Source organism: Lemur catta, chromosome 1, assembly GCF_020740605.2.
Source record: "Lemur catta isolate mLemCat1 chromosome 1, mLemCat1.pri, whole genome shotgun sequence".
Lineage (NCBI taxonomy): Eukaryota > Metazoa > Chordata > Mammalia > Primates > Lemuridae > Lemur > Lemur catta.
Window position 1 is genome coordinate 68,928,211 of NC_059128.1, and position 18,153 is coordinate 68,946,363.

General features: G+C 42.4%; 1 protein-coding gene across 1 annotated transcript; it reads right to left on the bottom strand.

The window, feature by feature from the left end:
* Nucleotides 1-14,751: 14,751 nt before the first annotated feature.
* On the bottom strand, nucleotides 14,752-16,350 carry CHRM5 (cholinergic receptor muscarinic 5). The gene has a single exon (XM_045527672.1). It carries the CDS (start codon nucleotides 16,348-16,350, stop codon nucleotides 14,752-14,754), a length of 1,599 nt encoding a protein of 532 aa, XP_045383628.1.
* Nucleotides 16,351-18,153: the final 1,803 nt, after the last annotated feature.

The window sequence follows — 18,153 nt, forward strand, 5'->3', positions numbered from 1 at the left end:
CCTGAAGAAATGTTATTACATCAATTGTATATGAAAATGTTACTTTAGAACCTTCACCAGATGCTTAGAGTGCTTATAGGTGCAGAAATAGTTATATATTATTAAACAATATGGGGTTTAGTGCAAAGAGCCCCTGTTTAGCTACTAACTTGCTTTGTGACTTCAGGCAAGTCACTTTCCTTGGACTGTGTCTTGTCTTGTTCTTTATTGTATCTCCAGCATTGAGAATGTAAACATGACAATAAAAATTTGTTGGTAGAATAAGGAAATGGGCCTTAAGTTTCCTCATCTATAAATTGAAGGATTGGCCTAGACTTGTAAATTTCTTTTTGAGATCTCAAGTTCAAATTTTAACCCAATCCCATTTTTGCTGTCCATTCTTATGAGAAAATCTTGAGTGCCCAGAATAATTTCTTCAGGATAGATCTATTATTAACTCCCAAGTTTGAAACGGTGAAAACCTCAGGATTCACCCTGCATCTGGTTAATGTTTTGAAAGGATTCAGGATTTTACCTAACCTACCTAAAGTTGAAAAGTATCTAATTATTTTTCCCTTGTGTTTCCTCTGACTGGAGGGAAGAAGTAATACACTTTTCAGTAGTTGGAAGGGTTTTAAGGACCCTATAAGGAATGTTTTTTTTTTTGTTTTTTTTTTTTTTGAGACAGAGTCTCGCTCTGTTGCCCGGGCTAGAGTGAGTGCCGTGGAGTCAGCCTAGCTCACAGCAACCTCAAACTCCTGGGCTTAAGCGATCCTACTGCCTCAGTCTCCCCAGTAGCTGGGACTACAGGCATGCACCACCATGCCCGGCTAATTTTTTCTATATATATTTTTAGTTGGCCAGATAATGTCTTTCTATTTTTAGTAGAGACGGGGTCTCGCTCTTGCTCAGGCTGGTCTCGAACTCCTGACCTTGAGTGATCCGCCCGCCTCGGCCTCCCAGAGTGTTAGGATTACAGGCGTGAGCCACCGCTCCCGGCCCTATAAGGAATGTTAATAAAGATAAAGGAGAGCTTTTCATTTAAGTAGTCACTCAGAATGGGAAGTTTTGTTTTTTTGTTCATCTGTTTTGTTTGTGCTCAACTAAAGTTCCTTTTAAAAAATCTATTAAAATCTTTTTAATAAACATTATAAAGGGAAATTTAAAACAACTATTTTCATTTTTGTTTATTGCCTTTCAGGTCACATATAGACATACTTTTGCTTGGTTAAAGTCATGGATGTACCATTTTGTATTTAAACCCAACAAAAATGCAGCTAAGCACTAATTTCAGGGAACACAACAGAAGCTAGTGACTGGGTCATTTAATTCAGTTCAAGTGACTGGGTCATTTAATTCAGTTCAAGGAGTATGTTGAGACAGGACCTAGTTGTACTGAGTTCTGCATTTTAGGTGTGATTATTTTCATTATTGGGAGTCATTTATTTTTTCAAGTTTGTAAGGTATGTGAGAATATTCAGTTCTTAAAAATGTTTATGTTATTCAGGAGAACTTAAGGAGCTTTTGGAAAATTCAGATATTGCCTTTAAATTATGGATATTGTTTTTATATTCTTGAAAAAAGATGAAGTATTAAAAGCTATTTTAGAAAAAAATCCCCTCTCCCCCCCAAATAGCATCAAGTATTAGCTCATCTCTTTTATCCACAGTAACATAAACTTGTTAGGGGAGCATAGGGGAACTGAAGCTTTCCCTGTGTGGCTTCTGTCTGGTAGGATTGAGCCATGCAGGCAAGCAAACCTGAGAAGAAAATTGAGGTCAAGCAGTTAACTGGAGGAATGGGTAGAGCCATAAAAACTAGCTGTACAAAGCATTTCTAATAGAAAACTATTCATGAAGCATTTAATTCCACTGAAATGTAATAAACTAGTAATTATCGATTCATATCTGTACCTCTTTAGGTAATTTAGAAATCAAATTTTCCATATATATAAATGTAATTATTTCATTACCTTTAAAAAAAAATTCAAAGATATTTAATTGACAAGAGTGAATATATTCATGTTGTACAATGTGATCATTTGATATACATTATGTAGTGATTACCGCAATCAAATTAATTATCATATCCTCACCACTCATGGTGTACATTAGATCCCCAGAACCTGTTCATCTTATAACTGAGAGTGTGTACCCTTTGATCAAAATCTTCCTATTTTCCAGCCTCCTATTTTCTGACAACCACCATTTGATTCTCTGCTTTTGAGTTTGAGTTTGATTTTTTTAGATTCCACATATAAATGAAATAATATGTATAAGTCTTCAATAAAAGTTTATAATTATTCTTACTTTTCAGATGAGGAAACAGAGGTTAAAAAATTTACCAAGCTCATCAGCAGGTAAGTTGTCTTAATCTAGAGCAAACCCTGTTAACTACTTTCTGTAGTGCTTTTCTCACAAGCTAAACTAAAAAAACTAAACGTTAATGTACCCCTAATCGGCATGTAGCCATACATCATTTCCAACCTGCCCACACTCCACCTACATCTATTGGCATGTTCTAGGGACTTACCTCTCTCCTTCCAAACGCTCTTCAGAGAAAAAGGGTGGTGTACTCAAGAGAAATTGACTTCCAAGAGAAAGCAGTTCTAGTCATAGTTTCTGGTGCCTGGAGCTTCAGACACTAGTCTTAAAGATGTTTGTAAAAGGCAAATCTGATGATGTCATTCATCTATTAAAACCCTTTGTGAGCTGGGAGCAGTGGCTCTTGCCTGTAATTCTAGCACTTTGGGAGGCTGAGGCAGGAGGATTGCTTGAGCCCAGGAGTTTAGGGTTGCAGTGAGCTATCATGATGCCACTGCACTCTAGCCTGGGCAACAGAGCAAGACCCTGTCTCAAAAAACAAAACACTCCCCAAACCCTTTGTTGACTCCATGGACTTCAAGACAAACATCTTTGGCCCCTGACTGCAGTTCCTCTAGACTCACCTCTTGCTACTTCTTTTCCACATACATATGCATGTTCTCTCACCTCTGGGCCTTTTTGAATATTTCTTCATCTCAACTCTCCACCACACCCCATCCCTTCTCTCATCTACCTCTTACCTCTTCTTTAGGACTTAGTGTAGAAGTCACTTTCTACAGAAATCTTCCAGATGCTGAGTTTCAAGTCAAGGCTAAGTAAAGGAAAAAAAAAAAAAGAAATCTTCCACATGACATCAAGGCTCAGATAAGATCTTCTTTGTCCCCCTTCATGCCTGTTCTTACTCCATCATAGCACTTCATTTTATTGGAGTACTTATTTACTTCTCTGACTTCCCTCTCTGGACCCTAAGCTCTGTGGACTGTAAAGCACTAGTAATGCAACTCCTGTCCTCAAGGAAGGGTAGGAGGAATCTTAATCTCTCCTCTAAAACAGTTCTAGGGAGGCTGCCACACATATAGCTCTATCATCTGTTGTTGTCATCCCAACCCAAATCATTGGATAAAGCCTGAGACCAGAGACCTATGGTGAATTAATTTTGTATTTCTTAGGGAACTATAAAAATACTACCCACGCAGGGGAAGAACAAAAACCAGGAACCTTGTCGTGTAACCATCTCCTATCTCAGGTATGTGCATCCTTACTTAGTAAAGAATATGAAGTCATCGTGTATGTGCCAAGGGCTATTAGGTGAGGGGACACAATGATGAGCAAAAGAGACGAACTCTGGCTTCAGAGCTTACACGGACATTACTCAACCAAACACACACAAGTATGTAATGAAAACCCTGATAGACGCTACCAAGGAGAAAGTTCCTATAAAGCTCCTCAGTGGGGAACCTGGATGGATGGGTGGAGGACAAATGTCCAACACCTCCCTGAGAAAGTGACATCCGAGGTGAGGTTGAAAGACTATACAGGAATTAACTAGGCTGAGGATGAGAAGAAGGCGGATAAGAGTGAGGCCTTTCCCAGTCCGTAAGGAGAGAGGGTGGAGGCCGGCTTTTGAAGGCGCTGAGAGGACAGTACAGCTGGAGCACTTCCAGAAGAGAGGCGGTGGCCGGAAAGGTGGGCAGACGCTGCCTGGGTGCTCGCAGGCCCGCGTTCTCACAGAGGGCCACACCTTGTCCTCCTTAGGACAAATCCTCAGGGAAAGCCCTATGTATGGCGTTCCGGGACCCTTGAGACAGTGAGATGGAATTGAACGCAGACTGGGAGCTGGGCCAACTTGGGTTTGAATCAGTGACTGTGGCTAAGGAACATTAATAATAAAGTGATGAAGTCATAAGCCTCTTGCCCTCACCTCAGCAACTGAGTTCAGTTGAAGCCTAAAAGTGATTTTTCACTTTACTAAAGGATTCACTGTAAGTTTCCTTTAAATATTTGCCCCTAGTGCAGCTAAAATAGATTTGATTGCTGCAGGCAAATCACACAATTCTGGAGGGACTCCCTCTTACGGAGCTGTGAACCTGGCTGTGACTATCTGTAGTAACCTGGCCATGACATAATGATGACAGATCCGGGAGTATAGGTATGAAAGTATAGGTATGAAAATCATTGCCAGAAAGCCTACTGTCTTCAGTAGAAGTCTCAGAGTCCTACAAACTTTGAGAGAATATGTTAATTAGAAGAAAAATAAGCCTTGCCTTCCCTCCTGCCTTGCTCCCTGCCCACCTATGGCCCAACCTCAAATCTTTAAATGATGTGGACCAGCAGAGGCCAGTGACATAACGACAGCTTCTCTCTCCCTCCATCTTCTTCAGAGCGGCAGGCAGTGGTTGGGAAGGAGGTTTCTACTCTTCCTCAAAGACCCTCAGAGGATGCCTCTCTTGCCGCAGCTCTCACCCCTCCTGCTCGGAACCAGCTGCTCCCACCTTGAGACCCTTTCCTGTCTTCCCTGCTTCAAGGTGTGTGTAGGTAAGTATGTGTGTGATTGTGTGTATTTGATTTTGAAAGTGTCCTTGAAGAATCCTACGGACAGGTCTGATTTCTGTATTTCTACCTGACCTCTACTCCTCTCTTTAGAAGGAGTTACATTATGGAATGGGAAGTTTTGGGTATATCCAGACAGGGCAAGTCTTCTTTCTGGAAAACATAGTACCTTGGCGTGTAGCCCAGGACCTGGGAACCAAAGTGGGGGTTGGGAGGAAGGACCGGAGAACTGCATTCATGAGAGCATCTATGTGGAATGTTGGATGCAGTCCACATTCATCTTGTCACTCCTCACTCACCCTCCCTCTTCACATATAAGGATCTACCCTTTGTGGTTCAGGCTTCAGTGCTGGTTTCCCTTCTGTGCCAAAGAGCAGAGGAAAAGAGGCCTGAAGAAGGGAAAGACCTGTGCTCGGGGAGGAGGAGCAGGGTCTTCAGCCACCACTGGAGTGATTTTTTTTGTACTGTGGTTGTTCCGTCCATCACTCTGTCAGTCTGTGCTCCAGGAGGGCAGGGACAGCGTCATATTCTCCTCTACATCCCAAGCTTTCCACAGAGCTCAGTAACTATTTGCTGAACAAATGAATAACCAAACAACACAGTCATCAGGTTGCCTGGATGGTGATTCTTGGCTATAAAAAGATGGTGAAGGAAGGAGAATGGAAAGGTTTGAAGAATTTGGAGAAGGTGATTCCAGTGACAAGTAGAGGAAAGAAAGGGAATGATCGTGGGTAAAAATGAAACAAAGTTACTGATTTTGAATAGAATCTACTCACTGCTAGGATAAAACCCTAGTACTTTTATTTAACACTTTTAAGAAATCTGTCAGGCTCAAGTTAATGGTCCATTCATCCAGGTTATAGAAAATAAATACCGTAAGGTCTTTATTTAGTCCTACTTTGAGATTTAAACCCTCAAGTCTCCAGAGAGGTGGTGCTGGGAATTTAGGAAGAAGAATCATCCTTGAAGAATTTTTGAGTTGGACTCTCAGCATACATACCCTCGGCTAAGTTCACCATGTGTGGGCCCAAAGCCTCCAGATGTGCTCCTTATGCACATAGAAGGAGCTCTGAAAATTTGGCTCCATATTTTTAGTTTCCTGAATTTTTTTCAGCCAGTAGAGCAGAGGCAAACACGCATTGAAAAATACGAGGTAACTGTCCAATGCTAGTGGAGACTGCCTTGAGGTCTGTGATGGAGTTGAGGATACTGCGTATCTTCTCAGTAGTGGTTCTGAAATCCTTCCCATTCAGTACTACCCAGCATTGCTCTACAGTTTGTTCAGCTATAAAACAGGAAAGTGTTTTTCTTGCCTGGATATTGTTATGGGTTGAATTGTAGCCCCCACAAACAGATATGTTGGAGCTCTCACTCCCAGCACCTCAGAATGCGACCTCATTTGGCAATAGGGTCTTTAGAGAGGTAATAAAGTTAAAATGAAGTTATTAGGATGGGCCCTAATCCAATGTGACTGATGTCCTCATTAAAGGGGGAAATTTGGATACAGAGACAGACATGCACAGAAGGAAGGTAATAGGAAGAGACACAGGGAGATGGCCACTTAAAAGGCAAGGAACACCTGAGGCTACCAGAAGCCAGGAGAGAGGCCTGGAACAGATTCTTCTTCAGCGCTTCGTAGGGAACACCTGCTGTCACCTTGAGTTCAGACTTCTGGCCTCCAGACTGTGAAACTGTAAATTTCTAGCGTTCTAAGCCACCCAGTTTGTGGAATTTTGTTACTGGAACCCTAGGAAACTAATATAGTTATTTTAAAAGGTAGATTTGATAAGTGTTTTTCTTTTTTTCTGTTTTTTTGAGACAGAGTCTCCCTCTGTTGCCTGGGCTAGAGTGCCATGGCATCAGCCTAGCTCACAGCAACCTCAAACTCCTGGGCTCAAGCAATCCTACTGCCTCAGCTTCCCGAGTAGCTGGGATTACAGGCATGTGCCACCATGCCCGGCTAATTTTTTGTATATATATTTTTAGTTGTCCAGATAATTTCTTTCTATTTTTAGTAGAGAAGGGGTCTCGCTCTTGCTCAGGCTGGTCTCGAACTCCTGATCTCAAGTGATCCTCCGCCCTCAGCCTCCCAGAGTGCTAGGATTACAGGTGTGAGCCACCGTGCCAGGCCCTGATAAGTCTTTTTCTAAGAAATCCCTGCAGGTAGTAATTGGCTCTTCTCAAGAATTCCTGATGATGATAATCCCTGTAAAGTAAACTGTACTGGGTGCATCCAACAGACATGGAAAAGGACAGAAGCAATCATTTAGCCTACACTTAGTTATGGATGGGAGGTCCCCATGTTACTTGAAGCCTTATGATTTTCTGCTTTTGAGGAGTTTGAATGGTCAGATATTTTTTGCAAGATATGAGCATGAGGATTGCAGAACAGTATTTAGCAGCTCTGTGTGTTTATAAAAGTATGTACCTGTACATCAAAAAAAAAGACTAGAAGGATAGATGCTAAGATATTTGGCAGAGGTTATATGTGAGTGGTAGAATTACAGGTAATTTTTTATTTGTTTTCTAAGATAATATATATTATTATATTCATGACTATATTATAAAATATAGTGAATATAAAACAAAACCTGGTATTTTTTGTTTTGAGTTCACAATTTCATTTTGTTTCTGACTCTTTTGGATAGACCCTACCTTTTGGTTACCAAAGGACTTTCCATTCTTGGAAATCTAGTTTTTCAGGGATAAGAATGGTCCTCCAGTACCAGTTTAAATCTGTATTACCTTTTCCTCTTTGCCATCTTCCAGCCTGTGGTGTTTTCCACTGAAGTCTACTGTATGGTTTAGTGGGGAGATCATGACATACTTAGTACATCATGATGAACAGCTTCATGGCTTTACATTGAAAGTGGCTGGAGTATAAACCTGTCTTTAAATACATGTGGAACTACTAAAAATAAACATCGACTCCCCAGCTAGTGATATTGAGCATAAGTGAGTTGTGTCTGAGGGGTTCCTTGTTGAAGATAAGGGTGCTCATTCCTTTGCTAGGACACCACAGCAGACACATTTATACGAGATAACCCTCTCCAGAAAATCATTGCCAAGGACTGGGACAAGGACACCTTTTGGAGAACTACTCTTGGCAGGTACATGAGGGCATCCTTGGAGGCATCCGGTGGTGTAAGGCTTGTTCAAAAGTCATGTAAAGGCCAGGCGCGGTGGCTCACGCCTGTAATCCTAACACTCTGGGAGGCCGAGGCGGGTGGATTGTTTGAGTTCAGGAGTTCGAGACCAGCCTGAGCAAGAGCGAGACCCCGTCTCTACTAAAAATAGAAAGAAAATTAGCTGGACAACTAAAAAATATATAGAAAAAATTAGCTGGGCATGGTGGCACATGCCTGTAGTCCCAGCTACTCAGGAGGCTGAGACAGGAGGATTGCTTGAGCCCAGGAGTTTGAGGTTGCTGTGAGCTGGGCTGACGCCACGGCACTCTAGCCTGAGCAACAGAGTGAGACTCTATCTCAAAAAAAAAAAAAAGTCATATAAAATATGAAGTTAGGACTTTTTGGATACATTGACATAAAGCACACTAACATAGGATGATGATCGAACCCAGTGAGCAGGGCTATGCCTCGGCTTTCTTTGCCTAATCACAGATAAATTTAAGGTTGTAGCTCCCCCCGCCCACACACATTAATTCATCAGGAGAAACGGGGGACAGTGCAGTCCATTGCAGGACAATGCTGGCTGTGCCCTTTTTGAGTTTAATGGGAATATTTAATAGGGTCAGTCTTTTGCCTGTTATTGCTTAATGTCTGCAGAGTTGTTCAACTTGTTCTACTTATTGTCTTCATAGCTAGTCTCAGCATCAGCAGATGCTCCAAGAAGGTACTATAGATGATGTCTTGTTCTGATAGGACCCACATCCTTAGCTTGATGGAGAGCTCTAGCAGCCAGTACCCAAGTGATCAAAGAGGTACTCATGTATGCACAGCTTTGTAAATTGAGGGTGCGAGGGTTGGGTGTTTGGGGAGTAGAAGTCATCATTATGTAAGAGTTATTTTTCATGATAGAAAGTCAGTAGATATTTTCTTAAACAAAAAAAAAAATCAAAAGTATATGCATGATATTTTAAAATATGGATGCAGAAGTGGCTAAAAGAGTTTGTAAAAAGAAAGAAACAAGGGATAAACCAGAGACTGAAAGAAATGTTTTACCTCCAGGGAGAGTGGGAATGGGATGAATAGGATGGGGATAGAGTGACGCTTCTCCGAGGGTATCTTTATGTATAGTTTTGACTCTTACAACCATTAATATTTTACTTATTAAAAAAATTAAATTAAATCAGTAATCATGGAGGAAAGCTCTAAAATTCAATATAAATATAAACAAATCAAACTGATTTCAAATGAACAACATAACTGTGCTGAATGGAAAAAAAAAGAATTAACAGATGCAATAATTGAACATAGTAATTTGATTATAACTTCAATTTTTGTTTTTTTTTGAGACAGAGTCTTGCTTTGTCACCTGGGCTAGAGTGCCGTGGCATCATCATAGCTCACTGAAATCTCACACTCCTAGGCTCAAGTGGTCCTCCTGCCTCAGTCTCCTGAGTAGCTGGGACTACAGGTGTATGCCACCATGCGTGGCTAATGTGTCTATTTTTTTGTAGAGATGCGTCCTTTTAAAGTGCTAGGATTACAGGTGTGAGCCACTATTCCTGGCTTCCCTTCAATCTCAAAAAAAAATAATTGTAAACAAATCTTGGAACTCCACTTAAACAGTTGGTCTACTTAAAAGGTTAATCAATGTTAACATCACCAATAATGAGAAAAAACATCACATTCCTCCTGATGTGATGCACTGAGGATATGATATCACATTTGTTATATTCTTGCCCCAAACAAATTAAACTGAATCTAATGAGGAAACAGCAGATGGCTCCAAACTGATGAAAAATATATTTTAAAAAATTGGATTGTAGTTACTCTTAGAAAATGATCATATCATGAAAGGCAAAGAAAATCTGAGGACCTCTTCCAGATTAAAGAAGTCTAAACAGGCCAGGTACAGTGGTTTATGACTGTAATCCCAGCATTTTGGGAGGCCGAGGTGGGAGGATCATTTGAGGCTAGGAGTTCGAGACCAGCCTGGGCAACATAGCAAGACCCTGTCTCTACAAAAAAATAGAAAAATTAGCTGGGTGTGGTGTTGTGTGCCTGTAGTCCCAGCTACACAGGAGGCTGAGACAGGAGGATCTCTTGAGCTCAGGAGTTTGAAGTTGCCTTGAGCTATGATGATGCCACTGTACTCTAGCCTGAGCAACAGAGCAAGGCCTTGTCTCAAAAAAACCCAAAACAAACAAACAAACAAACAAAAAAATGAGATCTAAACATCACATGACAACTATGTGCAGTGTGTGATCCTGGATTAGATCCTAAACTGGAAAAGCAATTTTTATAATAAACTTCATTTGGACAACTAGTAAAATTTTGAGTATGGACTGTAGATTATATAATAATATTGCAGCACTGTCAAATGTCCTGGTTTTTATACTTGTAAAAACCCCTATGTAAAATAATCTCTTGTTTTTAAGAATTACACACTGAAGTATTTAGAAGTAAATGACCATGATGTCTGCACCTTATTCTCAGATGGTTGGATATACACATGCGCACGCACACAAACACACACACACACACAGGCAGAGCATGCACAAATGTGGCAAAATGTTACCAAGTGCGGAATGTGGGTGAAGGCTAGAGGAATTCTTTGTATTATTCTTACAACTTTTCTGTAAGTTTTAAATGATTTCAAAAAAGTTTTTTTTTTTTTTTTAAATTGTTTCTGCCTCCTTCCTTGACACTTAAAATTATTTCCCTTCTCCCTCTCACTCTCATTTTGGGGTCCTTATTGGGGAAGAGTTTACATAATCTTGAACTTTACTGGTGAAATGATGTAGGGGAGATGGAAATTAGTGTCACTCACAATGGGAATGCGGTGACTGGGGCACCAACTCTGTAAACAGCTGAAGAGGAAATGCTGCTGTTCTGTCTGGTACAAAGTCTCTACCCGTTCAAGGGCGGTGATTTGAAGTCTGCCCCACCTCCCTTGTCCTAGAGGGAAAGGGAAGCATTTTAGTCACAGATCTCATCATTATAATTTAGTCTTAATTTGGTCATTGCTAAGTGAGAGGAAAAGGGGAATCACGAAAGATATCAAGAGGGACATGTATCCATATTATGTACCAATCTTTCTCTTCTTATTACATTTTTTCTTAATTAATTTTTTTTTTTTTTTTTAGAGACAGGGTCTTGCGCTATGTTGTCCAGGCTGGAAGTCAGTGGCTATTCACAGGCTCAATCGTAGTGCACTGCAGCCTTGAACTCTTGGCCTCAAGGGATTCCCCGCCTCAGCCTCTTGAGTAGCTGGGACTACAGGTGTGTGCTACCATGCCAGGCTTTCAACCCCTGTGTTCTTAAAAGGCCAGGCCACACAAAGGTGTGTGGGGCCCCTAAATATAGATGGATGTAACAAGCTAACCTGAAACCATTTTCTTATTTAAAAGCTTTGCATTGGACCACTGTGGTTACATTTCTTTAATATGTAGAATAGTGCTAGTACAATACAGAAAAGCAGCCCAGTCCCCATATCCTTTGCTGTAATTCCAGTATTTACAGTAGACAACTGGATGTTCCAATTCAGAGGTTTAGGTACAGATTTCACAATTACAAAGAGCTGACATCAGCATCATTCTCAAAGGACATTCACCAAAGGAGCAATGCAGAAGCCAGAAATATTGATGAAATGCTTTAACCAAAAATTGCACAGAAAACAAAGATTCCCTGACAAGCCATCAAATTCACGGCCAAGAAGTAACAAATTACAATGTTAGCAACATGGCGGCATCCAATAGGTAACTGTCACAGCTGTACATAGGTAACCACAGACAGAGCTTGGAAGGCTGGGGGTACAGAGGACCTAAGATCTGAAGTCAGCCCGTGCCAGGTCCCTGTAGTTCACAGCTGGGTCTGTTCATTCTGAGGACCCCACTAGAGGCCCTTTCTACAGAAGTCTAGTTGTCCCTAGCAGTTTCGGATATTTTTTGTCCATGTCAAGGGACGCAGATAGTCTGCAAAACTGGCTGCTTTCATAAAGAAGGAAGCATAGGCCTCTTAATTTTACAAAAGGTGCACAAAAAAGGCTAAATCCTAAGCAATTGTGCAGTGTGCAGAGTGTGCCCCAGGCAGCACAGCCTCCCCATTTTGTGTTCTTTTGTTTGAATTGGCTTCTCTCTGTACTGTGCACAGTGAATGCCCAATATGGGATTAAGCTGCTACCCTCATGGGTGAATTTTCATTTTTGTTGGAAATCAAAGCCTTAAATGAAAAAAAAAATCCACTTTATCTGGAGCTGGTAGAGCAGGTTTGTTCAGGAAGCCACACCTTGTTGGCATCACATAGGCCTGAGAGCCCCTGTCCTGGAGAACTGAGCCAATTAATTTTCTCTATCAAATTCTTGGCAGGTATCAACCTGCCCTTCACAAAGGCTCAGCAGCTACACTGCTTCCGAGATGTTTCATCTCCATGTTAAATCCCTATAGGGCTGGAGGAGAGGATTGGGTGGACCAGTCCTGTCCTGCCTGGGACTCTGCTACCCCGAAGGCCCTCTGGGGCTTCATGTAAGAGGCTGGGTGTGCTTATCAGTGGGTGGGTTGGAGGTCTGCTATATTCAGGTACATACCCAACTCCCAGGACAATTAAACCAGCTGTTTTTCCATCCCCTTAGCAAACGAGACTGAAAAAGGCCTACCTGGCCTACATTAAATAAAATGAAGTGTGGCAATTTTTAAGCACAGCTGCAGATGTAATTAGCAGGTTAAATTACAAGCTTCTGTTTGACGGGAGTGCTCCATCTTTAAAATCCTTGTATACCACGCTACTGCTTTCTTTGTGGACCTTTTCATAATTTTATGCACCCTTTTTTTTTTTTTTTTTTTTTGAGACAGAGTCTCACTCTGTTGCCTGGGCTAGAGTGAGTGCCGTGGCGTGAGCCTAGCTCACAGCAACCTCAAACTCCTGGGCTCAAGCGATCCTTCTGCCTCAGCCTCCTGAGTAGTTGGGACTACAGGCATGCGCCACCATGCCTGGCTAATTTTTTCTATATATTTTTTAGTTGTCCAGCTAATTTCCTTCTATTTTTAGTAGAGACGGGGTCTCGCTCTTGCTCAGGCTGGTCTCGAACCCTGACCTCGAGCAATCCACCCGCCTCCCAGAGTGCTAGGATTACAGGCGTGAGCCACCACACCTGGCCTATGCACTCTTTTATAGTTTCAATGTCTTACACTTCAGTTTATTTTCAGAATTATCATTTAGTTTGTCTATATACACTTAGAGACAGTTAACTTTGGTTTTTAATATCCTGGTACTCTAATGTATGTTAACTATTTTTTTTTTTTGGAGATAGAGTCTCTCTGTTACTCAGGCTACAGTGCTGTGGCATCAGCCTAGCTCCCAGCAACCTCAGACTCCTGGGCTCAAGTGATCCTCCTGCCTTGGCCTCCCAGAGTGCTAGGATTATAGGCGTGAGCCACGGTGCCCCGCCTATGTTAATTGTTTTATTGTTATGCATTACTATAACCTGCCCTCTATTTTTAAAGATAAAGCTTTCAGATCATTTTCAGCTTCACTGGACCCTCAACTGTGCTTTTCTGGGCTTCTCATCTTTGAATTTGGAGAGGAATGAACAAGTCAGTCATTTCAGAGCCCAGATTTGAAGGATCTAAAAAAAAAAAAAGAAAGAAAGAAAATCTTCCCTTTTTTCCCCCAAATAGCACTTCTGCCTAGAGGCAGTGCAGTGACCTGCTTGTGCCTGGGTGTGAATTAGGGATCTGAATGAGGGAAATTGGAGGCTGCAAAAGGGCTCTGGAAGAAGTTCAAAAGCAAATTCATTGTCCACATTTTGCTTAGGTTTGCCTTGTACAGAGATTAGAAAGCAAGACCTCTGGAAACACTGTAAGAGAGCTGTGATTAAATAATCTGAAGCTCTTTACCCAGGGAAGGGCTGTTATACAACTAGTCCTCCTAAGAACGTAGCATAAATATATGGGTTCAAATAGGCACAAAAATAGAATGCATAATATTTGTTTAGATAACAGGAAAAAAAATTCCCCTGGTAAAAACCAAAATAACTGTGGAGACTTGATGATCTTTATTAGCAGAACAGAAGTGACCAGGTTTCAGTGTCCTTCTGGAGCCCGGATTCTCAGAGGAAGGATGATTATATAGTAATCAACATAGTTTCAGTGAGTATCAGGAATTGGCCTCTGTTAGGGAAGAGAAAGAGCCACACTCAGCTGTAGGGACAGGAAAACATACCACAGTACAGACCACATGGTAGCTATGTGATAAATACTGATCAGTTTGTGAATATATTCTTAGAAGCCAGTTGAATAATCACTTTTGTTAACAGGTAACACTGATTTACAGTCTCCTGGTTCTCACTGGCACAAGACAACTTCATAGACACATACATATTGCACAAAACTCTAGGACGGGTTTCTGTAGGGGAAGATTTCCACCTGGTCCCTGCTGTTTCCTACAGAAGGCTGACAAAAAGTTCCTTAAACCATTGCTCATTGTGACCCAGTGTGCTTCCTCCTGTGAAGGGCTCTGAGTCTCTCTTTACTTCATTGGCAAGCTCCGGTGGCATCAGCTGGCCTTGGTCATAGGCAAGAATCATTCAGTATAATAGCGATTGCTGCAGCTGTGACTCCTTCCGTTTGGCAACAGACCTTGAGCCCTTGCAAAAGTCCTCAGGGGCTCAAAATAACAGATGTCTTTTAAAAAAATATACAAACCAGAATCAGCTTGCCCATCCTTGGAGGAAGTTGACTATGGTCATTATTCTGTTAAGAGGAGTTGCTAGCTTTTCAGGGTAGCTTGCTGTTCCCTTGCCAGTACAACTTTTCTTCTACTTTTTTCTTTTTCCATCGGCAAAGAAGCAGCATCTTAAAGGTCTTCCTGAAGGTTCTGTTGCAGAGGGCATAGCAGATGGGGTTGACAGTGCTATTGACGTAGCACAACCAATAGCCCAAGTGCCACAGGGTGACTGGGACACACTTGTCACAGAAGGTGGAAACTAGGACCATGATGTTATAAGGGGTCCATGTGATGATGAAGGCCAGGAGAATGGCACTCAAGGTCTGGGCTGCTTTCCTCTCTTTGACTAGGACCATTCTCTTTCGTTTCGTCATTTGATGGCTGAGGTTGGGATCGAGGCCTTTTGTTGAAGGGTCCTTGGCCACTGGGAAGGAGCAGGGCATGATTTTCACTTTGTGACAGCCATTGCTGGTCTCCTGGGTCCCATCAGCTTTTACCACCAATCGGAATTTATAGGCCACACATTTCTGACTCTTGGGTCTATGAGCAGCAGCTGGAGACAGGAAGTATTTTGAGGTGTCATAGTCATTTTGTTCAGTCTGAGCTTTCACAAAAGTTTCCTTGGTCTCTTCAGCACTGAATTCATCCCTTGGGCTTTCCTTGGCCTGACTCTTGTAGACCACTTGGAAGACAGGGTCAGCGGTGGGCTTGTCCTCATCCTCTGAGGAGGGGTAGCTGCTACAGGTCGTGAGCTGCTCAGCTTTGGCCCAGTCGGTTCTGGGGCCAGTGCCTTGGGACGGCCTCCCAGTGGTGGAGGTGCTCCTGCGGGAGGACGACCAGGAGGCCTGGCTCCTTTCCCTCTGGGCCAGCGCGGGTCGAGGGCAGCTGAGGCAGGATCTGAGCAGAGCCCTGTGAGCCGGCTTTCTCTTCTCAGCGTCGGCCACGGAGTCAGAGCCCTGGAGGTCAGCCAGGTCTTTGGTTCGCTTCTCTGTTTCCCGGTAGATTCGGCAGTAGAGGATGGTCATGACAGAAACAGGGATGTAGAAGGCAGCAATGGCAGTGCCAAAGGTGATGGTGGGCTCAGAGAGGAACTGGATCTGGCACTCGTCCGGTGGGACCGTCCGCTTCCCAACCAAGTACTGCCAGCAGAGGATTGCTGGGGCCCAGAGGATGAAGGAGATCAGCCAGGCCAGGCCGATCATGACGCCAGCCCTCTTTGGGGTGCGCTTGGCCCGATATGTCAGGGGTCTTGTGATGGAAAAGTAACGGTCAAAGCTGATCACCAGGAGGTTCATGACAGAAGCATTGCTGGCCACATAATCCAGTGCAAGCCAAAGGTCACAGGCCAGGCTCCCGAGAGCCCAGCGTCCCATGAGGATGTAGGTTGTGTAGAGGTTCATGGAGAAGATGCCAATGATGAGATCTGCACAGGCTAAGCTGAGCAGGTAGTAGTTGTTAACTGTCTTCAGCTGACTGTTGACTTTGAAGGAGATCATGACCAAGACGTTGCCCACGATGGTGATCAGGCTCACCACGGCGGTCACAGCCGCGATAGTGATGACTTCCCACAACCTGTGGCGTTCCAAAGGCTGGTGATTTACTGGGGTGCCGTTGACGGTGGTTACATTGTGGTAAGATTCCCCTTCCATCCTGGTGCAAGAATTTACGTTAGGATTAAGTCTTAGATTCTAGACTGTTCTCTTTTCTTTTTTTCCCCCACTGAACTGTGAGGAAACTGTTCTCTTTTCTATCTCACCTCTTCTTGGCCAGCATCTGGAAGAGAGGAAAACATATCAGCTCCACTCGCCAGCATGACTTTCTCTTCCACCCATTGTTTACAGTTTCTAATAGAATATTAAATGTGGCTGCCCACATATTCAGAACAGGATGCTGAAATCTCTAAAGTTTTGATAACATTTTTATAATGGCATCATCCTTTTTTGCTTTTTTGTGATTACCAATGCCCTAGTCCGTTTCTTGTGCATGAGGCTGCTGCCCTCTTGTGGCAATTTTTAAAAAGGGAGCTGGGAGGATGAGAAAGGTGAAGGAATAGGGAAGAGAATTGGGTTGTTGAGGACCAAAGAGAGGAAAGCAGGGATGTTAAATTACCTTAGATTGCAATGACCTTAAGGGTGGAAACGGTCTTTTTAAAGGTCCTGGCGATAAATACCTACACTGTCATGCACTGGGGAAAAATGGTATCTATTCTACAGTCCAGTCTCAATTATAACATTAAAAGTTACTGAGGTGCTGTTGTGAGCCAAGACCATACTATACCACTTCCCCTGCCCTAATGCACAAACTCCAAGTATATACCTGGTTTTCCATCTGGAGCGAGGGGTTTGAAATTTGTCCCAACGACTGAAGATAATGACCCTCCCTCCATTCTTGGACTATTTGCAATGTCATAAAAGAACTGTTTTAAGTTACCTTTTTTTCTGATTGTAAAGTAATGTACTCCTTGTAAAAGTTCAACCAATGTCAAAATGTACAATTTAGAAAACAAAAGCCTCCTTTAATTCCATCTTGTAGAGGTAATCAAGGTTAACAGTTTAGTGTATTTTCTGGCATTTTTCTCCCTATGCATATTTAAATGCAATTATTTTTAACGTTTGCACTCTGAGTTTGCTCTTTATTTAACAAATCACCATGGACAGCTTTTGTATCAGTACCTCTAGAACTATATTTTTTTCATTTTAATAACTGTACATTATTCCACTTAATGGATGTGCTGTATTTCATCAGTCCCCTGTTGACAACTTCCAACTTCTAAAACTAAAAATTTCCTTTTGCAGGTTAAAAATCTATGTACACCATGAGGATTTCAGTGCGTACTAAAGGGTAGATGGTAGAAGATAGGTCTCCTTCCCACCTCTGACCTCAAAAGCCCCCTTCCCCAGAGGTAACCACTGCTACATTTATATTTCATTCCAGAGATATGTGTTCCTACAACATATGTGATGGTATATAACAAATACCTCTTTTTTTTATTTCAGCATATTACGGGGGTACAAATGTTTAGGTTACGTATATTGCCCTTGCCTTCCCGCCCCCCCCCAGTCAGAGCTTCAAGCGTGTCCGTCCCCCAGACAGTGCGCATCGCACTCATTATGTATGTATATACGCATCCCCTCCCTACCCCGTCTGCCTGATGCCCGATGAATGTTATTCCTAAATGTGCTCTTAGGTGATGATCAGTGAAACCAATTTGATGGTGAGTACGTGTGGTGCTTATTTGTCCATTCTTGGGATACTTCACTTAGTAGAATGGGTTCCAGCTCTATCCAGGAAAATACAGTATAGCAGCACAAGTCATAATTGCAAATACCTCTTTAATTACAAATTCCAAGTACCTTGACATGATAATAGGTAGTAAAGGGAGGAGAGACTTTTTGATGACCTTCAAAGTGCCAAGTGGGGAATAACACTCTGCCTACTGGCCACCTTGACCC

Excerpts from the sequence above, each read along its gene's own strand:
- CHRM5 (XM_045527672.1), bottom strand. The coding sequence starts at position 16,350 with ATGGAAGGGGAATCTTACCACAATGTAACCACCGTCAACGGCACCCCA.